The sequence below is a fragment of the Saccopteryx bilineata genome, chromosome 3, assembly GCF_036850765.1.
Source record: "Saccopteryx bilineata isolate mSacBil1 chromosome 3, mSacBil1_pri_phased_curated, whole genome shotgun sequence".
NCBI lineage: Eukaryota > Metazoa > Chordata > Mammalia > Chiroptera > Emballonuridae > Saccopteryx > Saccopteryx bilineata.
This window is the reverse complement of record NC_089492.1, coordinates 293,451,772-293,477,664: the sequence shown is the minus strand read 5'-3', so window position 1 is coordinate 293,477,664 and position 25,893 is coordinate 293,451,772. Positions and strand designations below refer to the sequence as shown.

At 49.3% G+C, this 25,893-nt stretch overlaps 2 protein-coding genes and 1 long non-coding RNA gene across 4 annotated transcripts in view; 2 read left to right on the top strand and 1 right to left on the bottom strand.

Moving 5' to 3' along the window:
* Positions 1-22,188, top strand: part of ZNF8 (zinc finger protein 8) — a 24,534-nt gene extending 2,346 nt beyond the window's left edge. The window contains exons 2-4 of the mRNA XM_066270805.1: positions 10,620-10,746; positions 11,032-11,127; positions 13,125-22,188. Of these exons, the coding sequence (XP_066126902.1) occupies positions 10,620-10,746; positions 11,032-11,127; positions 13,125-14,569 (1,668 nt within the window). The 3' untranslated portion in view covers positions 14,570-22,188. The remainder of the gene's footprint in view (positions 1-10,619; positions 10,747-11,031; positions 11,128-13,124) is intronic.
* The window catches only part of ZNF544 (zinc finger protein 544), an 88,257-nt gene that overhangs the window by 36,112 nt on the left and 26,252 nt on the right, over positions 1-25,893 (top strand). The window lies entirely within an intron of this gene.
* On the bottom strand, positions 1,478-25,893 carry LOC136331821 (uncharacterized). Of its 2 annotated transcripts, none has more exons than XR_010730544.1 (3): positions 25,812-25,893; positions 23,933-24,007; positions 1,478-2,366 (listed from the first exon to the last, which is right to left on the bottom strand). It is a non-coding gene; the product is annotated as an uncharacterized lncRNA (long non-coding RNA). The 2 variants fall into 2 exon arrangements; XR_010730543.1 differs by lacking the exon at positions 1,478-2,366 and adding an exon at positions 4,192-4,317.

Here is a 25,893-nt window from a genome sequence, read left to right as displayed (position 1 = left end):
AAACAAACAAAAAAAAGATATGGGTAGTGATCACATCTGGAGGATGGGGATCCTGGCCAAACAGACTTGACCTCTCATGTTGTTGGTAAAAACTACGTGATGCACAAATAAACACAGAAGAATAAAGGTTCAGAGGAGCCAGAGTGAAGTTTGGACAAGGAGAGAGTCTTTGTCAGCAGCCAGAGAGGCTTAGGAGAAAGAACATTATCTGCATTTGTATAATATACTGCTCACAAAAATTAGGGGATATTTCAGCCTGACCACGTTGTGGCGCAGTGCGTAGAGCATCGGACTGTGATGTGGAGGACTCAGGTTCGAGACCCCAAGTTCGCCAGCTTGAGCACGGGCTCATCTGGTTTGAGCAAGGCTCACCAGCTTGGACCCAGGGTCGCTGGCTCAAGCAAGGGGTCATTCAGTCTGCTGTAGCCCCCAGTCAAGGCACATATGAGAAATCAATCAATGAACAACTAAGAAGCCACAATGAAGAATTGATGTTTCTCATCTCTCTCCCTTCCTGGCTGTCCCTATCTGTTCTTCTCTCTGACTCTCTCTGTCTCTGCCACAAAAAAAAAAAAAAAAAAATAGGGGATATTTCAAAATGAATATGAAGGGATAAAAAAAAAAGCATTTGGTTTTTTTTCATTAAACAAGAACATCAGAAAAGCAAAGACAAGTCAAAGAAAGTTGTTTGATTATGCAAATGAGATGCAAAACTAACTCATTTCATTGGTGAAAATGTACTATATATTGATAAAAGGCTGAAAGTAGTGGAGTAGATGCAAAGTACCTGATCCCCTAATTTTTGTAAGCAGTGTAAATGTTCCAAAAATGTAGTCACCTAAAACAATAAATTTTATCTCACAGTTTTTTTTTTTCGTTTTTTTTTTACAATTTTTCTACAGGTTTTTGCAAAGGGAGGGGAGGGGGCTCTCAGAGGGAAGAGACCCGAGCACAAAAGAGGTCCGCAGAGGGACCAGAGAAAAGTCCCGAGAGAGGGTGCCCCTGGGGGTCAGACAGGAGGGAGAGAGAGTTGGGAGTCCGCGGAGAAGGAAAGATTAGGAGTGGAGGTTTTAGGTGAGGTTTCTCTGGCCAAAAAAAGGCCTGCATGATGGAACAGGCGGCACAGAGATTAAGGACTGGCGCGCAAATAATTAAGAAGCCGTGTATGTAAGAGATCTCCAATCAGTTCCCAGCTTTTTTGGCGATAGTTAAATTGGTGAGGGTGTTAACACCGAAAGTCCCTTCAAGAGGCTAATTCAATGGGTTCTGTGGCCTGGCCACAGCAGAGAAGAACAACAGTTTCTTCTTCCTTAGGGAGGGAAATTCCTGTGCTCCCACAGCCGCCCTCAGTCCTCAGAGTGGTCAGATTTGAGTATTAGCGTCCTAAAAACTCAAGGTCCGGCCACGGATGGAAAAGGTAAAGCGGATGTGCTTGGGGAGGTCTCCACAGCACACACACTCGGACGGACGGAAAAGACTTCCCTGACGTAGCTACGGTTTCAGACGGAGTGTCGGAGGAAAGAATTGAGAGGAAGGCGGAGGCAAGGGACTTACCGCACCGTGCGCCAAAGTGGGTGGAAGGTCGGAGATCCTGGTTCTTTCTCAGAGGAGATGAGGAAGAGGAGCGGTCCTTGCGGACTTCTACTCCTCCTGGGTTTCGGCACCAAAATGTAAGGTATTTTTCCCTGCTGAGAAGGAAGGAAGAAGGCTCGGAGCCACAAAGTGTGGAATAGTAAAAGGCTTTATTGAGTACAGAGTGCTCATCCTGCCCAGCAAGGTTCCCTGGCCCCGAGGTAAGATGGAGGCCAGGGAAGTTGTCTATCTCACAGTTTTTGATGATAGGAACCCTGGAATGACTTAGCTCGTGGTCCTGCCCTGGGCTCATGAAGTTACAGCCAAGGTATTAGCCCAGACTGTTCTCCCATGATTCTTTTTTCTTTTTCTTTTTTTAGTGAGCAAGTCAGAGACAGACAGACAAAAAGGGAGAAAGATGAGAAGCCTCAAGTCATAGTTGCAGCACTTTAGTTGTTCATTGACTGCTTCTCATACGTGCCTTGACCAGGGGCTCCCACAAAGCCAGTGACTGCTATGCTTAAGCCAGTGACCTCAGGGGACCTGAGTCCTCAGCATCCTAGGTCGACACTCTATCAACTGCATCACCACCTGGTCAAGTTGTCCCCTGATTCTTGATGGGCCTGGAGGACCAACCTTCAAGTTATCTCACTCAAGTGACACTTGCTAGGAGGTCTTCGTTCCTTCCCACGTTGGCTCCTGTGGAGCTGTTTATATGTCCTTACATGGCATGCAGCTTCCCACAGAACGACTGATCCAGGAGAAGGCGTGGATGCCACAATGCTTTTTGTGACCTGAGGTTAGAATTCATACTCTGTCATTTCCACAGAATTCATACTCTGACAACATCCTATCAGAGACACAAGTCAAACCTGCTCTGTATAGGAGGGGACTGCACAAGGGCCAGGGATCTTGTGGGGCCATCTTGGAGGCTGGCCCCCACAGGTGGGAAGGAGTAGAGTGGAGGGTTTGAGGTCTAGTGTGTTAGCTTCCTGTGATTGCTGTAACAGATTACCAAAAACTTGGTGGTAAACAATGCACATTTAGCTCTGGCCGGCTAGCTCAGTTGGTTGGAGCATCATCCCAGTATGTAAAGGTTGCCAGTTTAATCCCTGGTCAGGGCACATATAGAAACAGATTGATGTTTCTGTCTCTCTCTCTCCCTTCCTCTCTCTCTGAAATTAATAAATAAAAAATCATTTTAGCCTGACCAGGCGCAGTGGATCAAGTGTCGGCCTGGGAGGCAGAGGACCCAGGGCTGAAACCCCGAGGTCGATGGCTTAAGCATAGGCTCATCTGGTTTGAGCAAGGCTCACCAGCTTGAGCCCAAGGTTGCTGGTTTGAGCAAGGGGTCACTCGTTCTGCTGTAGCCCCTCCGTCAAGGCACATATGAGAAAGCAATCAATGAACAACTAAGGTGCCGCAAAAAAGAATTGATGTTTCTTAGCCCTGGCCAGTTGGCTCAGTGGTAGAGCGTCGGTCTGGCGTGTGGAAGTCCTGGGTTCGATTCCCAGCCAGGGCACACAGGAGAAGCACCCATCTGCTTCTCCACCGTTCCCCTTCTCCTTCCTTTCTATCTCTCTCTTCCCCTCCTGCAGCCAAGGCTCCACTGGAGCAAAGATGGCCCAGGCACTGAGGATGGCTCCATGGCCTCCACCTCATGCGATAGAATGGCTCTGGTTGCAACGGAGCAACGGCCCAAATGGGCTGAGCATCGCCTCCTGGTAGCCATGCTAGGTGGATCCTAGTTGGGCGCATGTGAGAGTCTGTCTGACTGCCTCCCCTCCTCTAACATCAGAAAAATACAAAATACAAAAAAAAAAAAAAGAATAGAATTGATGCTTCTCGAAATCTTTCTCCCTTTCTGTGTGTTCCTATCTGTGCCTCTCTCTGTCTCGGTCACAAAATATATACATATATATTTAAAAACAAACAAACAATGCACATTCTTACATTTTGGAGGTCAGCCATCTGAGATCATTGCCTGTGAGTTGAACTCAAGGTGTGAGCAGTCACCCTTCCCGTCAAGGCTGTAGGGGAGAATTTGTTTCCTCAGCTTTTCTTGGTATCAGTGCTATAGACCTTACTTCCTTGTTTCGGCCCTTTGTTTATCTTCAAAGCCAGCAGCAGGCCCTGGCCGGTTGGCTCAGCGGTAGAGCGTCGGCCTGGCGTGCGGGGGACCTGGGTTTGATTCCCGGCCAGGGCACATAGGAGAAGCGCCCATTTGCTTCTCCACCCCCCCCTCCTTCCTCTCTGTCTCTCTCTTCCCCTCCCGCAGCCAAGGCTCCATTGGAGCAAAGATGGCCCGGGTGCTGGGGATGGCTCCTTGGCCTCTGCCCTAGGCGCTAGAGTGGCTCTGGTCGCGGCAGAGCGACGCCCCGGAGGGGCAGAGCATCGCCCCCTGGTGGGCGTGCCGGGTGGATCCCGGTCAGGCGCATGCGGGAGTCTGTCTGACTATCTCTCCCTGTTTCCAGCTTCAGAAAAATACAAAAAAAAAAAAGCCAGCAGCATAGCATCTTGTTTTCTTTTTTTTTTTTTTTAAAGATTTTTATTTATTGATTTTACAGAGAGAAGAGAGAAAGGAGGAAAGTATTAACTCATAGTTGCTTCACTTTAGTTGTTCATTGCTTGCTTGTTGCTTGTCATATGTGTCTTGACCAGGCAAGCCCGGAGTTTCAAACCAGCAACCTCAGCGTTCCAGATTGATGCTTTATCCACTGTGCCACTGCCTGGTTAGGCTACCTTCTATAATTAAAAAAAAAAGGTATGGGCCCTGGCCGGTTGGCTCAGTGGTAGAGCATCGGCCTGGTGTGCAGGAGTCCCGGGTTCGATTCCCAGCCAGGGCACACAGGAGAAGCGCCCATCTGCTTCTCCACCCCTCCCCCTCTCCTTCCTCTCTGTCTCTCTCTTCCCCTCCCGCAGCTAAGGCTCCATTGGAGCAAAAGTTGGCCCAGGCACTGAGAATGGCTCCATGGCCTCTGCCTCAGGCACTAGAATGGCTCTGGTTGCGACAGAGCGGCGCCCCAAATGGGCAGAGCATCGCCCCCTGGTGGGCATGCCTGGTGGATCGCGGTTGGGCGTATGCGGGAGTCTGTCTGACTGCCTCCCCATTTCCAGCTTCAGAAAAATTAAAAAAAAAAAAAAGGTATGTATTGATTTTAGAGAGGAAGGAAGAAGGAGAAAGAGAAAAAAACATCAATTTGCTGTTCCACTTATTTATACATCATTGGTTGATTCTTGTATGCTCCCTGACTGGGGATCGAACCTGCAACCTTAGAGTATTGGAATGACATTCTAACCATATATGATTACTTTAGGGCTGACCTGGATAATCCAGGATAATTTCTTTATCTTTGCATGGCCAGTTTCATCAGTGGTAGAGCATTGGCCTGGCATGTGGATGTCCGAGGTATGATTCCGCCCAGTCAGGGCACACTGGAGAAGCGACCATCTGAATCTTCACCCCTCCTCCTCTCGCTTCTCTCTCTCTTTCTCTTTTCCCCTCCTGCAGCTATGGCTCGATTAGAGCAAGTTGGCCCTGGCCACTGAGGATGGCTCCATGGCCTCCGCCTCAGACACTAAGAAGAGCTCAGTTGCTGAGCAACAAAGCAACACCCCAGATGGGCAGAGCGTCACCCCCCAGTGGGCTTGTTGGGTAGATCCTGGGTGGGGTGCATGCAGGAATATGTTTCTGCCTCCCATTCTCTCACTAAATAAAAAAAGAGAAAAAAAATTTTTTTTTTTTTTTAAATTTTTCTGAAGCTGGAAACAGCCAGAGACAGTCAGACAGACTCCCGCATGCACCCGACCGGGATCCACCCGGCACGCCCACCAGGGGGCGATGCTCTGCCCACCAGGGGGCGTCGCTCTGTTGCGACCAGAGCCACTCTAGCGCCTGGGGCAGAGGCCAAGGAGCCATCCCCAGCGCCCGGGCCATCTTTGCTCCAATGGAGCCTCGGCTGCGGGAGGGGAAGAGACGGAGAGGGGGAGGGGTGAAGAAGCAGATGGGCGCTTCTCCTGTGTGCCCTGGCCAGGAATTGAACCCGGGACTTCTGCATGCCAGGCCGATGCTCTACCACTGAGCCAACCGGCCAGGGCAAGAGAAAATTTCTTAATCTTAAAGTCCTTAAGCACATCCACAAATTTTTTTTTTTTGCCATTTATGATAACATTCACCTATTCCTGGAACTAGGACCCAGATATCCTTGGGGGCCATTATTCAGCCAACCACAGCCAGGCTGCAAGGGGTCATTCTTTATCCAGTGGTGAGAAGGAACCATTCAAGTGTGTTAAACACAAATGGCATGGGTTGGAGAAAACCACTGTTATCTTGGGTTGAGGGTAGAAGAGATACCAAGAACTAACTTAGGCACTGGAGGGAGGGAGGTTAGGAACCATGACTGGGTGCTGGCTGATGCCAGGGTGGCCTGCTCAGATTGGGAGAGTGTGTGGGTCTGACCCAGCTCATCCCTTCAGGCCCTAGCAGTGCAGAGCAGGAAGAGGGCTGCAGGAGGCTGAGGTGGAACGCAGGGACAGTCATGAGACAGCATGGAGTAGGTTCCTGCTAGAATCCCAGGAGGGGACGGGGACATGAACAACTCATCTGAAAGGACTTGTGGTCTGGACAGACCACTGGTGAGTGGACCTGGTGCCTGGGCTCTGACTGGCAACTCATGCAGAGCAGGGGCTGTGAGTGGGGTCAAAGAGCACAGGGAGCGTGCATCAGGGTTGGAGGAGCTTCTGAGTGGGAGGTGAGGAGGGGCAGGAGTAAAAACCTCTGTCTCCATCCAAAAGGGTCAGCTATTTTTTTTCCACAGCCACCCTGTACTATCATTTCTTTACTGTTTTAAAAATCTACTTGTGCCTGACCAGGCTGTGGCACAGTGGATAGAGCATTGAACTGGGATGTGGAAGGACCCAGGTTCAAGACCCGAGGTCGCCAGTTTGAGCACGGGGCTCATCTGGTTTGAGCAAAACTCTCCAGCGTGGACCCAAGGTCGCTGGCTTGAAGCAAGGGGTTACTCGATCTGCTGAAGGCCCGTGGTCAAGGCACATATGAGAAAGCAATCAATGAACAACTAAGGTGTTGCAACAAAAAACTGATGATGATTCTCATCTCTCTCTATTCCTTTCTGTCTGTCCCTATCTATCCCTCTCTCTGACTCTGTCTCTGTAAAAAAAAAAAAAAAAGGTTTGTTTTTTTTTAATTTTATTTATTCATTTTAGAGAGGAGAGAGAAAGAGAGAGAGGGAGAGAGAGAGGTGAGAGAACGTGGGGAGGAGCTGGAAGCATCAACTCCCATATATGCCTTGACCAGGCAAGCCCAGGGTTTCGAACCAGCGACTTCAGCATTTCCAGGTCGACGCTTTATCCACTGCGCCACCACAGGTCAGGCAGTGTTTTTCTTAAAAGAAACACTCTTTAAAATAAAGAAATTTTTCTTTGGCCCTGGCCGGTTGGCTCAATGGTAGAGCGTTGGCCTGGTGTGCAGGAGTCCCGGGTTCTATTCCTGGCCGGGGCACACAGGAGAAGCGCCCATCTGCTTCTCCACCCCTCCCCCTCTTCTTCCTCTCTGTCTCTCTCTTCCCCTCCTGCAGCTGAGGCTCCATTGGAGCAAAGATGGCCCAGGCGCTGAGGATGGCTCCTTGGCCTCTGCCTCAGGTGCTAGGATGGCTCTGGATGCAACAGAGCAACGCCCCAGAGGGGCAGAGCATCGCCCCCTGGTGGGCATGCTGGGTGGACGCCGGTCGGGCGCATGCGGGAGTCTGTCTGACTGCTTCCCTGTTTCCAGCTTTGGAAGAATGCAAAAAGAAAAATAAATAAATAAATAAATAAATAAATAAATAATAAAGAAAATTTTCTTTTAAAATTGAGGTAGTTGCAGCCTGACCTGTGGTGGCGCAGTGGATAAAGCGTTGACCTGGAAATGCTGAGGTCGCCGGTTCAAAACCCTGGGCTTGCCTGTTCAAGGCACATATGGGAGTTGATGCTTCCAGCTCCTCCCCGCTTTCTCTCTGTCTCTCTCTCCTCTCTCTCCCTTTCTGTCTCTCTCTCCTCTCTAAAAATGAATAAAAAAAAAAAATACCAGTGTAAAAAAAAAATTGAGGTAGTTTCTGATTTTGATTTGCATTTTGATTAGATTTGCATCTTGTGATTATTCACTATTTGTATATTCTTTTTTTTTCCTTAGGTGAGACAGGGGGAGGCAGAGAGACAGACTCCCGCATGCGCTCTGACCAGGATCCACCCGCCAAGCCCACCAGGGGGTGATGCTCAGCCCATCTGGGGCTGTTGCTCTGTTGATCGGCAACTGGGCTACGAGGCAAAGCCATGGAGCTGTCCTCAGTGCCCGGGGCCAACTCTGCTCCAACGGAGCCTCGGCTGCAGAAGGGGAAGAGAGAGTTAGAGAGAGAGACAGGAGAGAAGTGGGGAGGCAAATGGTCATTTCTCCTGTGTGCTCAGACTGGGAATTGAACCCAGGATTTCCACACAGCAGGCTGACCAGCCAGGGCCTATTTGTGTATTCTTCTGTGCATTCTCTATATGTTATATGTTCCTATATCTCTTTTGTTGTATTTAGTTTGCTCTTTATTACTGAGTTGTGTTTTTTGTATCTTTTAGATACAAGTCTTTTATCAGATATGTGCTTTGCAATTATATAATACACAAATGTTGGGGGTAGTTTACATCTTCATATTCATTTTGAAGTATCTCCTAATTTTTGTGAGCAGTATAGTATTTCCCATTATGTGGGTGTCTTTTCACTAGAGTGCCCTTTGCAGCACAAGTGTTTTTAACTTTGATGAAGTTCAGTTTATTTATTGCTTGTACTTTTTCTGCCACATCTAAGAATCTTATGCCAAATCTAAGGTTATGAAGATTTATCCCTGTGTCTTCTTCTGTTGAATAGTTTTAGCATTTACATCTATGTCTTTTGATTCATTTTGAGTTTTTTATATATGGTGTGAGGTAGCGGACCAACTTGATTCTTTTGCGTGTGGCTATCTGGTTGTCCTGTAGGAAGCGTTTTACAGCCACTCAGCCCTGTCATAGTCCCCAAAGAGACAATGAAACAAGGAGGCAGATATAGGTACCTGCTCTGTGCTGCTGCTTGTCTTTATTTTTATTTATTTTTTTTCAGAATATGCTTATTAAGCATGGGGACAGTGAAACAAGGAAGGGCCTAGCATAGAAGAAGCAACAGGAGAGAGACTAGGCAGGGGTGCTTTGAGTCCCTGGAGAGCCAGAGAAAAGGGGACCTTGGAGACAGATTCAGGGGTTAGCCTGGGGTGAGCTGCTGCTGCCCGTTGCTCCACTGTTGCAAGTATCATGGGGACTCTTAGAGTTTAGGAGACGCACGCCTGTACGGGAAGACAAAGGGGCAGGGAAAGGTGTGGATGTGCTCCCAGGCCAGAACACTCAATTCTCTGTGCTTTTTGAGGAAGTGATCCAGAAATATCTAGCTTTTGACTGGCCACGGCCAGCCCACAAGAGGGTTTCATTTGTGGAACATTTTTGTTTTGTTTTGTTTTATTGTTTTTTTGTATTTTTCTTAAGTGAAAAGCAGGGAAGCAGAGAGACTCCGGCATGAGCCTGACCTGGGGTCTACCTGGCAAGCCCACTAGGGGGCGATGCTGCATTGAAATACATTTTATCATAAAGTTTTCACTTAAAAACATGACCTAATTTTCAGCTTCTCACCAGAGATTGGCAGTTCTGACCACTTGGGGCCTGTCTTTTCCCATGATCAGTTGGTTCTTAGTCCCAGTTGCCCCTTCAGAAAGGGGACATATTACCACCAGTGTAACCTCTCACAGGTTAAATACCCTGGTAGGCTCTTATCCTGGCCTACTTGAGTCAGTCACTTGTGAGCCTTCTTGGTCCCTGAAGGAAGGTGAGTGTCTGACTCTTAACAGGACATGCATCTGTTCAGAGAGGATGGCAAACCTTGCTTTGAATCTGAGGATTAGTGTATCAGTTAACTGTCACTGTGTAACAAACTATCCCAAACCTACTACCTTGGGACAGTAATCATTTAATTTTTTTTTTTTTTTGTATTTTTCTGAAGCTAGAAATGGGGAGAGACAGTCAGACAGACTCCCACATGCGCCCGACCGGGATCCACCCAGCATGCCCACCAGGGGGCGATGCTCTGCCCCTCCAGGGCATTGCTCTGTTGCGACCAGAGCCACTCTAGTGCCTGGGGCAGAGGCCAAGGAGCCAACTCCAGCGCCCGGGCCATCTTTGCTCCAATGGAGCCTCGGCTGCAGGAGGGGAAGAGAGAGACAGAGAGGAAAGAGAGGGGGAGGGGTGGAGAAGCAGATGGGTGCTTCTCCTGTGTGCCCTGGCCGGGAATCGAACCCGGGACTTCTGCACACCAGGCCGATGCTCTACCACTGAGCCAACCGGCCAGGGCCCTAATTTTTTTTCTTTTTAAAATGAGAGGAGGGGAGATAAAGAGACAGATTCCCACATGGCCCCAGTTGGGATCCACCGGCAACCCCCATCTGGGGCCAATGCTCCAGTCAACCAAGCTATCCTCAGCGCCCGGGGCTGATGCTCGAACCAGTTGAGCCATTAGCTGTGGGAGGGGAAGAGGGAGAGAAGGGGGAGAGAGAGGGGAGGAGCAGCAGATGGTCGCTTCTCATGTGTGACCTGACCAGGGGTTGAACCTGGGACTTCTGCACACTGGGCCAACACTCTATCCACTGAGTCAACTGGCCAAGGCCAGTAATTATTTCTTTAGCGCACAAATCTATAAGTCAGCAGTGTAGACAGGTCTCTGTCAGTACCCTCACCTGTCTGAGATCTGTTATAGGTCAGCTCCTGGTGGCTCTGGTGTTGCCACCACATTTCCTCACTCTACAACCCACACCTACATGCAGCAGCCCTGTAAATGCCCAGTGAGACCTGGCTCACAACGCCCAGAATGTGCACTCTCTCAGGACCCCGGCCTGCCTGTCTTCCTCCTTCCCCACTCCTCCTCCTCTTCCCAAGAGCACTCATGGGGACAATCCAGCCGACTGAGCATGTGTGTGATGTTTCAGGAGCCAGTAACCTTCCGGGATGTGGCTGTGGACTTCACCCAGGAGGAGTGGGGACAGCTAGACCCTGCCCAGAGGACCCTGTACCGTGATGTGATGTTGGAGACCTTTGGGCACCTGCTCTCTGTGGGTAAGGCCTGCTTTTCAAGCTGTTGGGCTCTTGTGCTCTTGTATGGGGCCTTGAGTTGGGGCTGAGGATCATGGACCTTGGGTTCTCCTTCCCTGTGGGACATGTGGGCAGGGAGCTGTCTGCCCTTTTTTGTTATATGGCAAAACCTTCCCCTTGTTGTGAGGTTTCTCCATGTCCTGATGGCGAGGAGTCCAGGGCTGGAGGCTAGGGCTGGAGGCTGGGGCTGGGGCTGGTTCTTCCTGTCCGGAGCAGAACCCCACATTCTGTGTCTTTCCCTGTTTGTAGGGCCTGAGCTTCCCAAACCCAAAGTCATCTCCCAGCTGGAGCAAGGAGCCGAGCTGTGGATGGTGGAGAGAGGACTCACCCGAGGCTGCTGTCCAGGTGAGAACCCACTGGGGAGGGACCCTACCTGGAGCAGCCCAGGGGCTGCTTTCCAGAGCTGCTTGGAACGAGTAGTGTGTCAGGATCCCCGAGACCCACTGCAGATCCAGTGATCACAGCAAAGGGTTAAAGAGAAAGTCCACAAGGGGAAAAGGCAGTTGTGCAAAGTCCAGAGGAAGCTAGGCTTAACAGTGCTAAGTCTGTGGTGGTAGATGCAGCAGCCAAAGAAGCCGGGTTCACCTTCACCTCACTGCACCGTCAGGAGGGGGCCTGTCTGCCTGGAGGGTTTGGCTCTGGGTGCTCCCCCAAGGTGTCCTGAAGACAGGAACACTTCCACTTGTCTGTGGTCTGTCTGACTTCGGTTTTCTAAAATTCAGCTACTAATCTCCCTTGAGCCTCCAGCCCTCCTACTTTTCATGCTTCATTTACTGTCTGTCTCCTTAGTTCCTGGAAGCAGTGTTCTTCATTTATTGAGATCGCTGCTCTATTCCCAGCACCTGGGGCCAGGTGGTGTATATGTTAGGAAGCATCAACTTGTAGTAGTTGTTTCTCGTATGTGCCTTGACGGGGGTTTTAAACCAGTGACTTTAGCATTCCAGGTCAACACTTTATCCACTGTGTCAACACAGGTCAGGACAAAAGACAATTATTATCTCACATTTCTCTCAGACCTAACTGGTTTGTCTGCTTTGGGTCTCACTTGACCAAAGTCAAGGTGTCCACTCAGATGGGGGTAGGAGCCTTACAGGGAAGCTTGGGAAGATTCCACATCCAGGATGTACCAGGTTGTTGGCAAAATTCAGCTTTGTGAATCCTAGGACAGAGGTTCCTGTGTTTTTGCAGATTGCGGCCCAAAGAGTTGTTCTCATCTCGAGAGGCACCTGCACTCCGTAACTGATTCCCCCTGTGCATTTGCCTCTCCTTCTGCCTCCCTCTTCTGCTCTTAAATGTTGAGGGTATAGCTTTGGGCACACTCAGAGAACACAGCATTACCTCTCTACTTTAAGGTTTAGGTCAGCTAATGAGTGACCTGTATGTCACCTGAAGAACTCCTTCAGAGTGGTTCTCTACATCACTGAACAGCCAAGGGGCAGCATTAGAATTCTACCTGTCTCTGTCTCATGCTTTTTCTCTTTCTACAGCCCTTTAAAACAAACAAAAAAACCCTCTGTCCCTCTCTCTGTCTCTCTCTGTCTCTCTCTGTCTCTGTCACAAAGAAAAAAAAAAACCTGATCACTTAAGTTATGGTTATGGGTTGTGTACCTGCAACTAATATAATATTGTATGGCAACTGTAATTGAAAAATGAAAATCGACTTACAGTCAAAAACCAATATAAAGGCCCTGACCGGTTTGCTCAGAGGTAGAGCGTCAGCCTCGTGTGTGAAAGTCCTGGGTTCCATTCCTGGCCAGCGCATACAGGAGAAGCGCCCATCTGCTTCTCCACCCTACCCCTTCTCCTTCCTCTCTATCTCTCTCTTCCCCTCCCACAGCCAAGGCTCCATAGGAGCAAAGTTGGCCCCGGTGCTGAGAATGGCTCCATGGCTTCTGCCTCAGGCACTAGAATGGCTCCAGTTACAACAGAACAATACCCCATATGGGCAGAGCATCACCCCTGGTGGGCATGCCACATGGATCCCAGTTGGGCGCAGACGGAAGTCTGTCTCTCTGCCTGCCCCCCCCCCGCCCCTCTCACTTCGGAAAAATACAAAAAAAACCCCACAAAATAAAACACCCCAAAATAAAAACCATCTGTAGCTTGGACATTTTGTTTTCTAGCCCCTGAACCTGGCCTGTGGCAGGCGCTTCTGAAATGCTTGTTGAGAGGATGAATGAGTGAAGCCGTCTGCGGATGGGGCCCTTGGTGTCTACATAAAAGCGGAACCGGATCCACCGGGCAGCGAGTGGGTTCTTGCAACATCGAACCCAGCTGTTGGGGACCCGTCCCTTATCTGTGTTCTTTCTGCAGACCCCTGAGAGCTCTTTGCTTTCTTTCAGGCTGGGAGCTTGGACCTGAAGGCCAAGGGACAGCCACGGAGCAAGGCCTTCCCGAGGAGGAGGAGCCTTCCCATGTCACGGAAAGGGAAGACTTCCTGGAGGAGGCCGCCTGTCCTTCTACACCCAGGGAAAGCTGGGACTGTGAGGGGCCTGTTGGAGAGCCTGAGAAGGACCAGGAGAACTTGAGGCAGCCGGAATTTTGCCTCAAGGAAGCACCAGTTCAAGAGAGCAGCCACGAAAGCCTACGTGGGGGAACCTGCGTCCTGAGTTCAGCCCCAAATCTGTTGCCGGGGGTTTCCCAGAGAGAAGATGTCTGGACTCCCCACTCACAGGCCGCAGATTCGGAAGGTCACTCACTCTTGGTCGGTCAGCAGACGGGCACCTCGGGGAAGCTGGCCTGTGACAATGGGGACTGCAGCGCAGCGGCCATTCCCAGCGCAGAGCTCCCCCCAGGCCCAGTCACGGAGAAACCCTACAAGTGCACAGACTGTGGGAAGTCCTTCAACCACAATGCGCACCTGACGGTGCACAAGCGAATCCACACCGGTGAGAGGCCATACACATGCAAGGAGTGCGGCAAGGCCTTCAGCCAGAACTCATCGCTGGTGCAGCACGAGCGCATCCACACAGGCGACAAGCCCTACAAGTGCGCTGAGTGCGGCAAGTCCTTCTGCCACAGCACGCACCTGACCGTGCACCGGCGGATCCACACTGGTGAGAAGCCCTACGCGTGCCAGGACTGCGGCCGGGCCTTCAATCAGAACTCTTCACTGGGCCGGCACAAGCGCACGCACACAGGGGAGAAGCCCTACACCTGCAGCGTCTGCGGCAAGTCCTTCTCGCGGACCACCTGCCTCTTCCTGCACCTGCGGACACACACTGAGGAGCGGCCCTACGAGTGCAACCACTGCGGGAAGGGCTTCCGGCACAGCTCCTCCCTGGCCCAGCATCAGCGCAAGCACGCTGGCGAGGGGCCCTTCGAGTGCCGCCAGAGGCTCTTCTTCCAGCAGGCCGCCGCCCTGGCCGAGCGGGAGTGGCCTGACGCACTCCGGGGGGACCCAGCCCGGCACACAGGTGAGCGGGCCCTGCCACGCAGTGACCGGCCCTTTAAGTGCGGGCAGTGCGGGAAGGGTTTCATCCAGAGCTCGCACCTCATCCGCCACCAGGTGACTCACACACGGGAGGAACCTCGTGGGCGTGGGCGGAAAGGGCGGCGGAGGGAGCCGCCCCGCGGGCGCAGCACACATCAGCAGCAGCAGCAGCAGCACGGGCTCCCAGGGGAGAGCCCAGGAGGCGGGACCAAGGTGGGACAGCCCGCAAGCCGGGCACTGGCCCTATTCGACATCCGTGAAATCATGCAAGAGAAAAACCCAGTGCACGTCATTGGTGTAGAAGAACCCTCCGTGGGCACTTCTGTCTTGTTTGACATCAGAGACTCCACATAGGGGAGAAACTGCAGGTATTGAAGTGTGGTAAGTCCACGTGGGGTACTCACCGACGGGGTACTAGGGGGTTAAGTGCCCAGAGCGATTTTTGAGTTCCTATGAAAGATGCTTCCCCAAAACACCTGTGATTGCTGGTTCTCAGGTCTGCCTGGCCTGGTGCCCCCCTTTAACCACAGCTATTTTGTACTGTTCCCTCCATGACCCCCGAAATGAATTCACAGGTAAAAGCAGTAGAACGGCCCTGCTTTTGTAAAGGATAATTAAAGCAAAAGTAACTTAACGATGGAGTACCGTGTTCTGAGTTAGTGTGGAATCTTTCCCCGACTGTGGGCTGTTACATTGGAGACCTGACACGACCTGTTGGTTGTCACCTGGTACATGGGGTCCGGGGTCAGCCACAGAAATATTGTGAGGGGCATTCCTCTGTGGGATATGACTTTTCAAAGCGATGACTCACTCTTGGAAACGTTTTTAGCAAAACAAAATGCCACTGCATTTCTGGAAATTTCTGTGTAAAATTCTCAGCATGCAGCAATTAATGTGTGTTCTATGTGAAATCAACTGAGGATCTGGGTTCACACTCACCAAACAGGTTCTTTCATAGGTACCCACAGAGTCCCTGGGGACAAGTCTGCACTTCACAGTAATGACAGCAACTTGTCTCCCACCCACACCTCAGCCAGTCTCATGCCCAAATCACAAGCGATGAAGAAGCACCGTGAAATTCCACGGCCTTGCCTGGGGTGGGGGTGGGGTGCCCCACAGCTCCTGTGGAAACCATTGCCTTGGAACAGCCAGGGTTGCTGGAAGCTGGAAGTTCTCAATGGGGAGTGGTTTTGTGTTCCAGGAGACAGTGGGTGATGTCTGGAGACTTCCCCGCCAGCCCCTCGGAAGTCAAACAGATTCCCGCATGCCCCCGACCAGGATCTGCCCCGCATGCCCACCAGAGCCATTCTAGCGCTTGAGGTGGAGGCCATGGAGCCGCCATCAGCGCCCGGACCAACTTTGCTCTAGTGGAGCCTTGGCTGTGGGAGGGGAAGAGAGAGGCAGAGAGAAAGGAGAAGGGGAGGGGTGGAGAAGCAGATGGGCACTTCTGTGTGTCATGACCAGGAATCGAACCCAGGACTTCCACATGCTGGGCGGACACTCTACCACTGAGCCAAATGGACAGGGCCTACAATGTTATGGTTTTAGTAATATTTTTATTACCGTTTTTGCATCATTCATAATTGGTGTGAAGATAGGAAGAGAATCCACATATTTTTCTAATCTAAATTGTAAAATATGGACATACTTTCATTGGTACCGCTACCTGCCACAGGATTCTTTTTACATGAGTCCCAGAAATCATGTCATTTCATCCATTTTTCTGAACATATTTCTAAAAGGCAAGGACTTAAAAAAAAAATTTTATACACACAGACACACACATACATATTTATGACCCTGTTGGTCCATGGGGATAAAACCATATTATAATCACACTAAGCCTTCAGTTGCCTGGTTCTCAGTGTTGCTGTTTGCATGGGGTGTGGGTGAAACTGCTGGGGCCTGAGTGCGAATTAGGGCGGTGGTGTCAAGGTGGTGGTTTGTAGTCTTCCTCATGAGACATGGCAGTAAGTAAAAAAATGGTTACTTCATTTAAGAATGTCTGTGATGGGCCCTGGCCGGTTGGCTCAGCGGTAGTGTTGGCCCGGTATGTGATAGTCCTGGGTTCGATTTCCGGCCCGGGCACACAGGAGAAGTGCCCATCTTCTTCTCCACCCTTCTCCCTCTCCTTTCTTTCTGTCTCTCTCTTCCCCTCCCGCAGCCAAGGCTCCATTGGAGCAAAGTTGGCCCGGGCACTGAGGATGGCTCTATGGCCTCCACCTCAGGCGCTAGAATGGCTCTGGTTGCAACAGAGCAACGCCCCAAGATGGGCAGAGCATCGCCCCCTGGTGGGCATGCTGGGTGGATCCCAGTCCGGCACATGCGGGAGTCTATCTCTCCGCTTCTCATTTCAGAAAAATACCAAAAAAAAAAAAAGAATTCTGTGATGAAACAGGAAATATGATTTCTTTTATGAAATCCTAAGTAAAACTATATAGCCTTACCACATCTAAGCGGAAATAGCATTAGTTCCTTAATATAGCGTCAAAAAAGGGTACAGCAGTTCCTGGTTGCCTCACAAATTGTTTGTTTTCTATTTGGTTTGTTCTAATTGGGATCTAAAGATTCACACAGTGCATCTGGTGGTTGATATTTTCTGTAGGTCTGTTAACCTGTAGGCCTCCCCTCTTTCTTTTTTAGTCTTTAATTATGGGGGAGAAAAATTTTATCACCATCTTCAGTCTGCCCATTGGAGACCCTTTGCTTTGGCCTGGTGGAATGTTCTTCCTACCTGGTGTCACGCCACCGGGTGTGCTGGGATGCCTTGTGAACTGTGCGGCTCCCACCTTTAATGGGGTTTCTGCTGAAGGTCCCAGCTATCAGTTCCAGGTAAAGGCAGACTTCAGAGAAAATGGTTTATTTCATTATGATGCAGAGCATGCTAACATGACCATTAATGTCCACAGTGGCAAAACTTCACCTCGATCATCTTATTGCTTTCCTCTAACTTGACATCAGAGGGAAGCCAAGCTCTCCAACCTTTCACCATGCTGTTGTTGACATAAAGACAAACGTTGTGATAGAGGTGTGATCCTTGGTGTCTCATAGCCCAAGGTGTATAAAATCCCAGGGTTGAAACCTGCCTGCTTTCTAAGCTAAAGGGAAGCAAATGTGGACCATCCATCACACAGACGTTGCCTTTTTTATTTGCTGTTCCCACGGCAGTTGCATTCTAGTCAAGTTAGCTGTAATCCAGGGGTCCCCAAACTACGGCCCGCAGGCCGCATGCGGCCGCCTGAGGGCATTTATCCGGCCCCCGCCGCACTTCTGAAAGGGGCACCTCTTTCATTGGTGGTCAGTGAGAGGAGCATAGTTCCCATTGAAATACTGGTCAGTTTGTTGATTTAAATTTACTTGTTCTTTATTTTAAATATTGTATTTGTTCCTGTTTTGTTTTTTTCTTACTTTAAAATAAGGTATGTGCAGTGTTCATAGGGATTTGGTCATAGTTGTTGTTTTTTATAGTCCGGCCCTTCAACGGTCTGAGGGACAGTGAACTGGCCCCCTGTGTAAAAGGTTTGGGGACCCCTGCTGTAATCCCATAAACATCAAACATTGGCATGAAGGAACAGTGGTTACAGCCCATTTCAGATCGTGGGAATTGCTTCCTAAAAACATCCTGCAGAATGAACGTTGGGCTGGCCGAACATAGTCAAGTGCAAGACGTAGCCTACTGGACAAATGGCTACAGTCTGAGGGTTGCATTACAGTGACTGAGCCTCAGTGCTCACTGCTCAATGTCACCGTCGCATGTCAGACTCTGTTGCAGCTTCTCATGTCTGCTTTGTTTTTTGGATGCTGAGTGTCACAATGGGTGGGGTAAAACCTTTGTGGCTCATCCTTGGAGGTTCTGTCTACAAGGCCATCTCGGGACCTGGCTGGTTTGCTCAGTGGATAGAGCATTGGCCCAGTGCATGGACGTCTTGGGTTCGATTCCCAGTTAAGGTACACAAGAGAAGCGGCCTTCTGCTTCTCTTCCCCTCCCTCCCTTTCTCTCTCCCTCTTTCCTCCCACAGTCAGTGGCTTGATTGGTGTGAGCTCAGGTGCTAAAGATAGCTTAGTTGATTTGAGCATCGGCCCCAGACAGGGGTTGCTGGGTGGATCCCTGTCAAGTAGCATGTGGGAGTCTGTCTCACTATCTCCCTTCCTCTCACCTAAAAAAAAAAAAAAAAAAAAGAACCATCCGTGCCTTTCCTCCTGGTTTGTCCTCATGGGTCTTTCTTTTTTTTTTTTTTTCCTGTATTTTTCTGAAGCCGGAAACGGGGAGAGACAGTCAGACAGACTCCCGCATGCACCCGACCGGGATCCACCCGGCACGCCCACCAGGGGGCGATGCTCTGCCCCTCGGGGGGGGGGGTAGCTCTGTTGCGACCAGAGCCACTCTAGCGCCTGGGGCAGAGGCCGAGGAGCCATCCCCAGCGCCCGGGCCATCTTTGCTCCAGTGGAGCCTCAGCTGCGGGAGGGGAAGAGAGAGACAGAGAGGAAGGAGAGGGGGAGGGGTGGAGAAGCAGATGGGCGCTTCTCCTGTGTGCCCTGGCCGGGAATCGAACCCGGGACTTCTGCACGCCAGGCCGACGCTCTACTACTGAGCCAACCAGCCAGGGCCCATGGGTCTTTCTTATTAGCCCTCACTTTTAACTGTTCCGTGCTTGGACATTGACTTGCACCTTCTCTTTCATTCCTGGCAGCTAGCCTTCCATTCCCACAGCTTAGAAAAGGTGTCTTGTTGCAGCAAGACTGCTGTGTCATCAATTATTGCATCCAAATCAAGAATAGAAGAACAGGGAAAGGCAGGATTCAAAGAAAAGTCCTCCAGCAGATGCCGATTGTCTATGATCAGCCAAGGCTGGGACATGAGGTCACCTCTAATGACAAGACAGCTTGGAAAGCTAGTTATTTTAGCTTTTTTAGCCTCCGTGGTGCAGACCTGTACCCTAAGAAATGGCCTTGGGAAGTAACGGACAGGCAGCTAGCGTTGTCCGCACGTCTCTCCCGTCCGGCAGGGGCTCTCATTCCCTGGATCAGATGCTGCCACTTCCTAGCCTCATCTCTCCATCCCCTGGATTGTCCAGCCAGCAGCCAGACCCTCCTTGTAATGAATGCTGTCTCCTGGCACTGTGGGGTCCTGCCCCCTCCTGATCCTCTCCATCTCTTCTTACCCTTCCCTCACCTCTTAGATGTTGGGGGCCCCAGGACAGTGCCAGAACAGCAGGAAACCAGCCCTCTGGTTCCTGGACCCTTTCACAGGGTCTATTCCCACTGCCATCCCATTCCTAAAGCCAGCAGATCGATGTCCTATTGGCCTCGATGGCCCCCTCCATACCCCTGCTTCTTGGTGGGCCTGCCCTTGCAAACTTGACCACCTAAACGCCAGCTCCCTCACATCATCCTGTTTCCACTACCCCCGCAGCTGGTGCTGGGCAGCCCTGAGAGGGAAATGACATGTCACCAAGTGGACCAGCCACCAGAACCCCAATTTTTTTTTCTGAAGTGAGAAACAGAGTGGCAGTCAGACTCCCATATGCACCTGACCAGGATCCGCCCAGCATGTCTACTAGGGGGTGATGCTCGGCCCGTCTGGGGTATTGCTCTGCTGCAACCAGAACCCTGGCAGCGCCTGAGGCAGAGGCCATGGAGCCATCCTCAGCGCCGGGGCCAACTTTGTTCCAATGGAGCCTTGGCTGTGGGAGGTGAAAAGAGAGAAAGGAGAGGAGAGAGGGGTGGAGAAGCAGACAGGCGCTTCTCCTGTGTGCCCTGGCTGGGAATTGAACCTGGGACTTCCACACGCCGGGCTGACAATCGACTGCTGAGCCAATCGGCCAGGGCCAGAACCCCATTTTTGACAATTTCTTCTCACTGCCCCAATCAGCGGTATGAGGTGCAGACTCAGAAATGCTCAAACTACCAGTGTTCTCTGCGGAGGGGATTCCGGCTGTGATTTCATGTTCTAGATGGCTCTGCAGCTGTGCCTGAGACTGTCCTCTCCACCTGGCCCATGAAATGGCAGCACCTGAAAGGTCGTGTTTCCACAGTTCTGAGCAGACATTTGGGTGGGCTGAGGGCACAGTGGCCTCGCCACTGTTGGTACTTGGCTCCCTCTCCCAGGCAACGGAGATCTTTGTAAATTTTCCACTTCTCATTTCAGGTCACATTTTCTAGGCATAATATTCCTACTGATTTCCTGGTAGATATTTTGAAACAGAAAAGAAACTCCTCAGGGAAAAGTACTGTGAACTAGTGAAAACGCATGGTTTTATTAGCTTATAAAAGTAACACACATTTTTTGGCCTGACCTGTGGTAGCACAGTGGATAAAGCGTCGACCTGGAAATGCTGAGGTCGCTGGTTCGAAACCCTGGGCTTGCCTGGTCAAGGCACATATGGAGTTGATGCTTCCAGCTCCTCCCCCCTTCTCTCTCTCTGTGTCTCTCTCTCCCTCTCTGTGTCTCTCTCTCCCTCTCTGTCCTCTCTAAAAATGAAAAAAAAAAGTAACACATTTTTATAACAAAACTAGAAAATGCACAGAAGTAAAAGAATACACAGCCTGACCCATGGTGGCAGTAGCTAAAGCATTGACCCAAATGCTGAGGTCCCTGGTTCAAAACCCTGAGATCACTGGCTCTGAGTGTGGACTTGTCAGCACAGGGTTGCTGGCTTGAAAGGGCGATCGTTCACACGATCCCAAAGGTTGATGTCATGAAAAGCCCAAGGTTGCTGGCTTGAGCAAGTGGACACTGGCCTGGCCTTGGTCAAGACACAGACGAGAAGCTCAATGTACAACTAAAAGTGAAAGCAATTATGTGTTGATGCTTTTTACCTTCTCTCACCCACTCTTTCCTGTCTCTCTCTTAAAATAAAAAGAAATTTAAAAAGTAAATCAATTTTAAAAAGAATACACAAAAGTATTCTTTTATTTATTTAAAATGACTTGGCCCTGGCCAGTTAGCTCAGTTGGTTAGAGAGTCTTTCTGAAATGCTGTGGTTGTGGGTTCAATCCCCGGTCAGGGCATACACAGGAAGCAACCAGTGAGTACACAACTAAGTGGAACCAGAAATGAATGCTTCTCTTGCTGTTTCTCTCTATCTCTCTCTTTCTCTCTCTCTCACCCTCCCTCTCTGTCTCTAAAATCAAGCAATAAACGAATTTAATTCTTTATACTTCCAACATGCACCGATGATCATGATCATTAAGATTCTGTTAATTTTCCTTGTAATTTTTCTTTAAAAATATACGTGTGTACATATGTATAGTGTAATACTAAATCTTATACACAAAATATATATATGTATATGTAGTTATTTTGTGTTTAGAAAATAAGACTCCTTTCTGTTCTCTGTAACACATACTTACTATATTTTGAGCCTTCTCCTCTGACAGCGAATTTCTTGTAGCTTTTTAAATTATCTTTCAGGAGGACTGTACCGATGTGCCCTCCACCCAGCATTTTACTAGCCTTGACTTTTATCCAAAAGCAGAAGTTTCCAACAGTTTTCAGGAGCATCAATTGACACAGCGTCTGGGGAGGGTGGTTGATTGGTTGCTAGCTAAGTTACAGGCAAACCCTGTGTCTCAGCAAACCTGTTGCTGGGAATGAATTCTACAGATTTATTTGTACGTATGCAGACTGTACATGGTGTGGATTTCAAAAGTAAAACTTTGGAAATAACCTCCATGTTGACCATGGAGAACTAGCCAAGTGATTTATGGTGTGGAAAGGAGAACTAACTACTCAGCCTTAAAAATGGGACTGTCTTCATATACTAATGTGGGATGAGCTCTAAGACACAATAAGTGAAAAGGTGTGAACAGTGTGTGCACTGTTTCCCGTTTGTGTAAAGAGGAAACTTGCTCTCATACACACAGACTCTGAAAAGGTGTCAAGTAATCTGTTGCTCTTAGGGGAGGAGTAATGGGAAAGGGATGAGGAATAAGTTTTACTCTATATCTTTTGATATTTTTGGAATTTTGAAATATGTAAAAAGTATTACTAGTTCAGAAAATAAACAAAAATCTCAACTTTCAAATCAAAGTAAGTTTAATAATTTGTTTCATTGTTTACTGTCTGTTTCTGCCACTAAAACATCTGTATGGCTCTGTGTCTTATACACACACACACACACACACACACGCGCGCGCGCGCGTGTTAGCGGAAGCAGTTTAATGCAAAATAACTTTGACCCCATGATGTTACCTGCAAGGTAAGTCCCCCATTTTCCTGCGTTCTTCCTTACAGATATTCAAGTCATTTGCGCAAAAGGTAGAAATCTGAAAAGCAGTGTCCTGTAGGCCTCTTGTCAAGAGATCTAAGGTCAAGTCAGCCAGCATGTGTTGTCCAACGTGCTACCTACTAGACATAGGTCGCTATTTAGCTATAATTTGAAATTAACCAAAATTAACATGAAAATTCATTTCCTCAGTCACACTAGCTACATTTCAACTGTTCACCAGTTAGAACATTTTCATCATCATCTCAGAAAGTTCTTTTGGACAGTGCTGACCTAAAAGTAGGTGGCTGAGAGGATTTTTTAAAAAATTTTCTCTCATGATCAACTGACTAGTGGGAGTGAAGGAGGTTATTGCTAGGCCAGCCAGCCTATCAGGAGCCTGCTTCACCAGGTGACACGGGCCTTCCACTTGCAGATGGCATTTTCTGGTCACCCATTGTGCCCAGGGATGGCCCTTAATTAGGGAAGTTAATTGACATCACACAGGGCCTATCCATTGATTTTTAGGCAGTTATTATGAATACACAGAAAAATTAGTACATAGGAACATTAATGATTACATGTGTTTATAGTAGTTCAGTTTCCAGGTGGGCACCGAGAGTGTGATTTTTGTTGTTTTTTCTCCCCAAAGTGAGAAGGGGGTAGGCAGACAGATTCCTGCATGCGCCCAACTGGGATCCACTGGGCATGCCCACCAGGGGGTGATGCTCAGCAACTGAGCTCTGTTTAGCGCCTGAGGCGGAGGCCATGGAGCCATCCTCAGTTCCCCGGGCCAACTTTGCTCCAACAGAGCCTTGGCTGCTGGAGGGGAAGAGAGAAAAAGAAAGGAGAGGGAGAGGGGAGGAAAAGCAGATGGGCGCTTCTCCTGTGTGCCCTGGCCAGGAATCGAACCTGGGACTTCCACATCGGGCCAATGCTCTACCACTGAGCCAACCGGCCAAGGGCCAACAGTGTGATTTTTTATTTTAATGAACACACCCTGGCCAGATAGCTCGGTTGGTTAGAGCATTGTTCCGAAGAGCGGAGGTTACTGGTTCGATCCCAGGTCAGGGCACATGCAGGAACAGATTGATGTTCCTGTCTCTCTCTCTTTCTTTCTCCCTCTCTAAAGTAAATTTTTAAAAATAAACATTAATAAACACGTATTTGGTCTTCATCTTGTTTCTGGCACAGAGCTAAATAAAACCCACGGAGTTTCTTAAGAGATGAGAGCATAAAGGTGTCTTGTTTTGTGAGTCAGATGACTTTTGGAAAGCCCCTAAGTAACGTAAGAGTGGGGTCTGCAATCAACCCTGTGATTGGAGTCGCACCCTCCTGACTTCTGGGAGGGGAGAGGGGCTGGAGGTTGAGTCAGTCACCAATGTGGATGATAAAGTTGAATTTATAAAATTAGGCACAGTAAGAGATGAACAATGATAGAATACAATTTTAACATACTGTAATAAAAGTTGTGAATGTGATCTCTCAAAATATTATATACTGGACTCACCCTTTTTGTGATGTTAATTGATAAACTGCAAGATGAAGTGAAGTGTACACCCCGGACAAAGGGATGATTCATGTCCTGGAAAAGATACAGCAAACAGTGCAAGATTTTGTCCTTCTCCTCAGAACAGGTGCAATTGTAAACTTACTTTTTACAAACATTTCTAACATCGAGAAGCAACACTGCAAATAAGGGATTTTAACCCATAATCTAGTGAGTAAATATCTTTTCTGAGATCTGTATTGCTCTAGCAAATAAACCCAAGGAGAGGCTTGTGGGAACCTCTGATTTGCAGCCAGTGGTTCAGAAGTACAAGGCTGGACTTTAGTGATGTCAAGCATCTTCTTTCTTTTTTTATTTTTATTTTTTAAAAAGACTTTATTCAGGTGTTTTTTTTTCAGGGGGAGAGAGAGAAAGAGAGAGAGAAGGAGGAGGAGCAGGGAGCATCAACTCCCACATGTGCCTTGACCAGGCAAGCCCAGGGTTTAGAACCAGCAACCTCAGCGTTTCCAGGTCGAAGCTTTATCCACTGCGCCACCACAGGTCAGGCAAGGCTGGACTTTAAATCAGAGTCTGAAGGGGGAATGTGGAGGACCAAACCCTCAAACCAGGGAGTCTGATGCTATCTCCAGATAGGTAATGTCAGCGAATGAGTTGAATGCCGGTGTGGAGGAAACCGCAGTGTCCACACATACACGTTGGGAATGGGTGCAGAACCCAAAGGAGAGGGTAAGTAAATTACAATGGAAAACTATGTAGCCATATAACAGAATCATTAAAAAAAAAAAAAAGTTTAGCCCTGGCCAGTTGGCTCAGCGGTACAGCATCACTCCAGCATGTGGAAGTCCCAGTTCGATTTCCAGACAGGGCACACAGGAGAAGTGACCATCTGCTTCTCCCCCCCCCCTTCTCTCTCTCTCTCTCTCTCTCTCTCTCTCTCTCTCTCTCTCTCTCTCTCTCCCCCTACTACTCTCCTCTTCCCCTACCGCAGCCAAGGCTCAATTGGTTCCAGCAAGTTGGCCTCGAATGCTGAGGATGGCTTCCTGGCCTCTGCCTCAGGTGTTTAAAAAAAAAAAAAAAAAGCCCAGGAGCATCGACCCCTAGCGGGCTTGCAGCGTGGATGCTGGTGGAGACTCAGAGTCTCCCTCTGCCTCCCATCCTCTAAAAAAAAACAACTCAGAAAAACCGATAAGCTTACATGTACAGTTTGAGGGGGGGGGTATAGACTACTGCCAACCTTGACACTCCCCCAAGCCTGGCCATATTTACTGGGGTGTTGGTCATATCCTAACCACCAGTACATCTCAGAATGCGACTATATTTAGAGAAAGGGCCTTTATAGAGGTAAGTAAGGGTAAATCAGGTCATATGGGTGGCGCCTAATTCAATGTAACTGGTGTCCATACGGGAAATTTGGAGACAGATAGAAACATAATCACACAACCAGGCATCCATTGTGTCACAGTCACACCCACGGTCACAATCACAATGATTGCGGTAACATACAGTGTCATCGCTGTCATCACACATCGTCCCTGGACCTTTATGCTGTTTCCACCTGTGCCTGTATCTAACAGACACCAGCAAACACTGGGACAGCCACACATATCTACACAACTAACACGTGATGAACACAAAGGTCTCTCTCTCACACACACACAGAAATATCCACGCATGTGGTTACAGAGGGTAATAGAGCCCAACCTCCAGGGCAATGAGCAGTCACACACGCATAGATATGTGGAATCACTTGTACATGGTCACAGTGAGCCACACACACTACACATGATACACAACCTGCACACCAGCAACCACATTCCTCACACATCCGTCACCTCCTCACACCGACACACACAGCCCACACACCCCATACCCCACGCACCGTGCACGGTTCCATTTTCCAGTGGGCACCTCCACTCACCGCTAACCCTGCGCCAGAAAGGTCCGGCCTATGGGCAGCATGC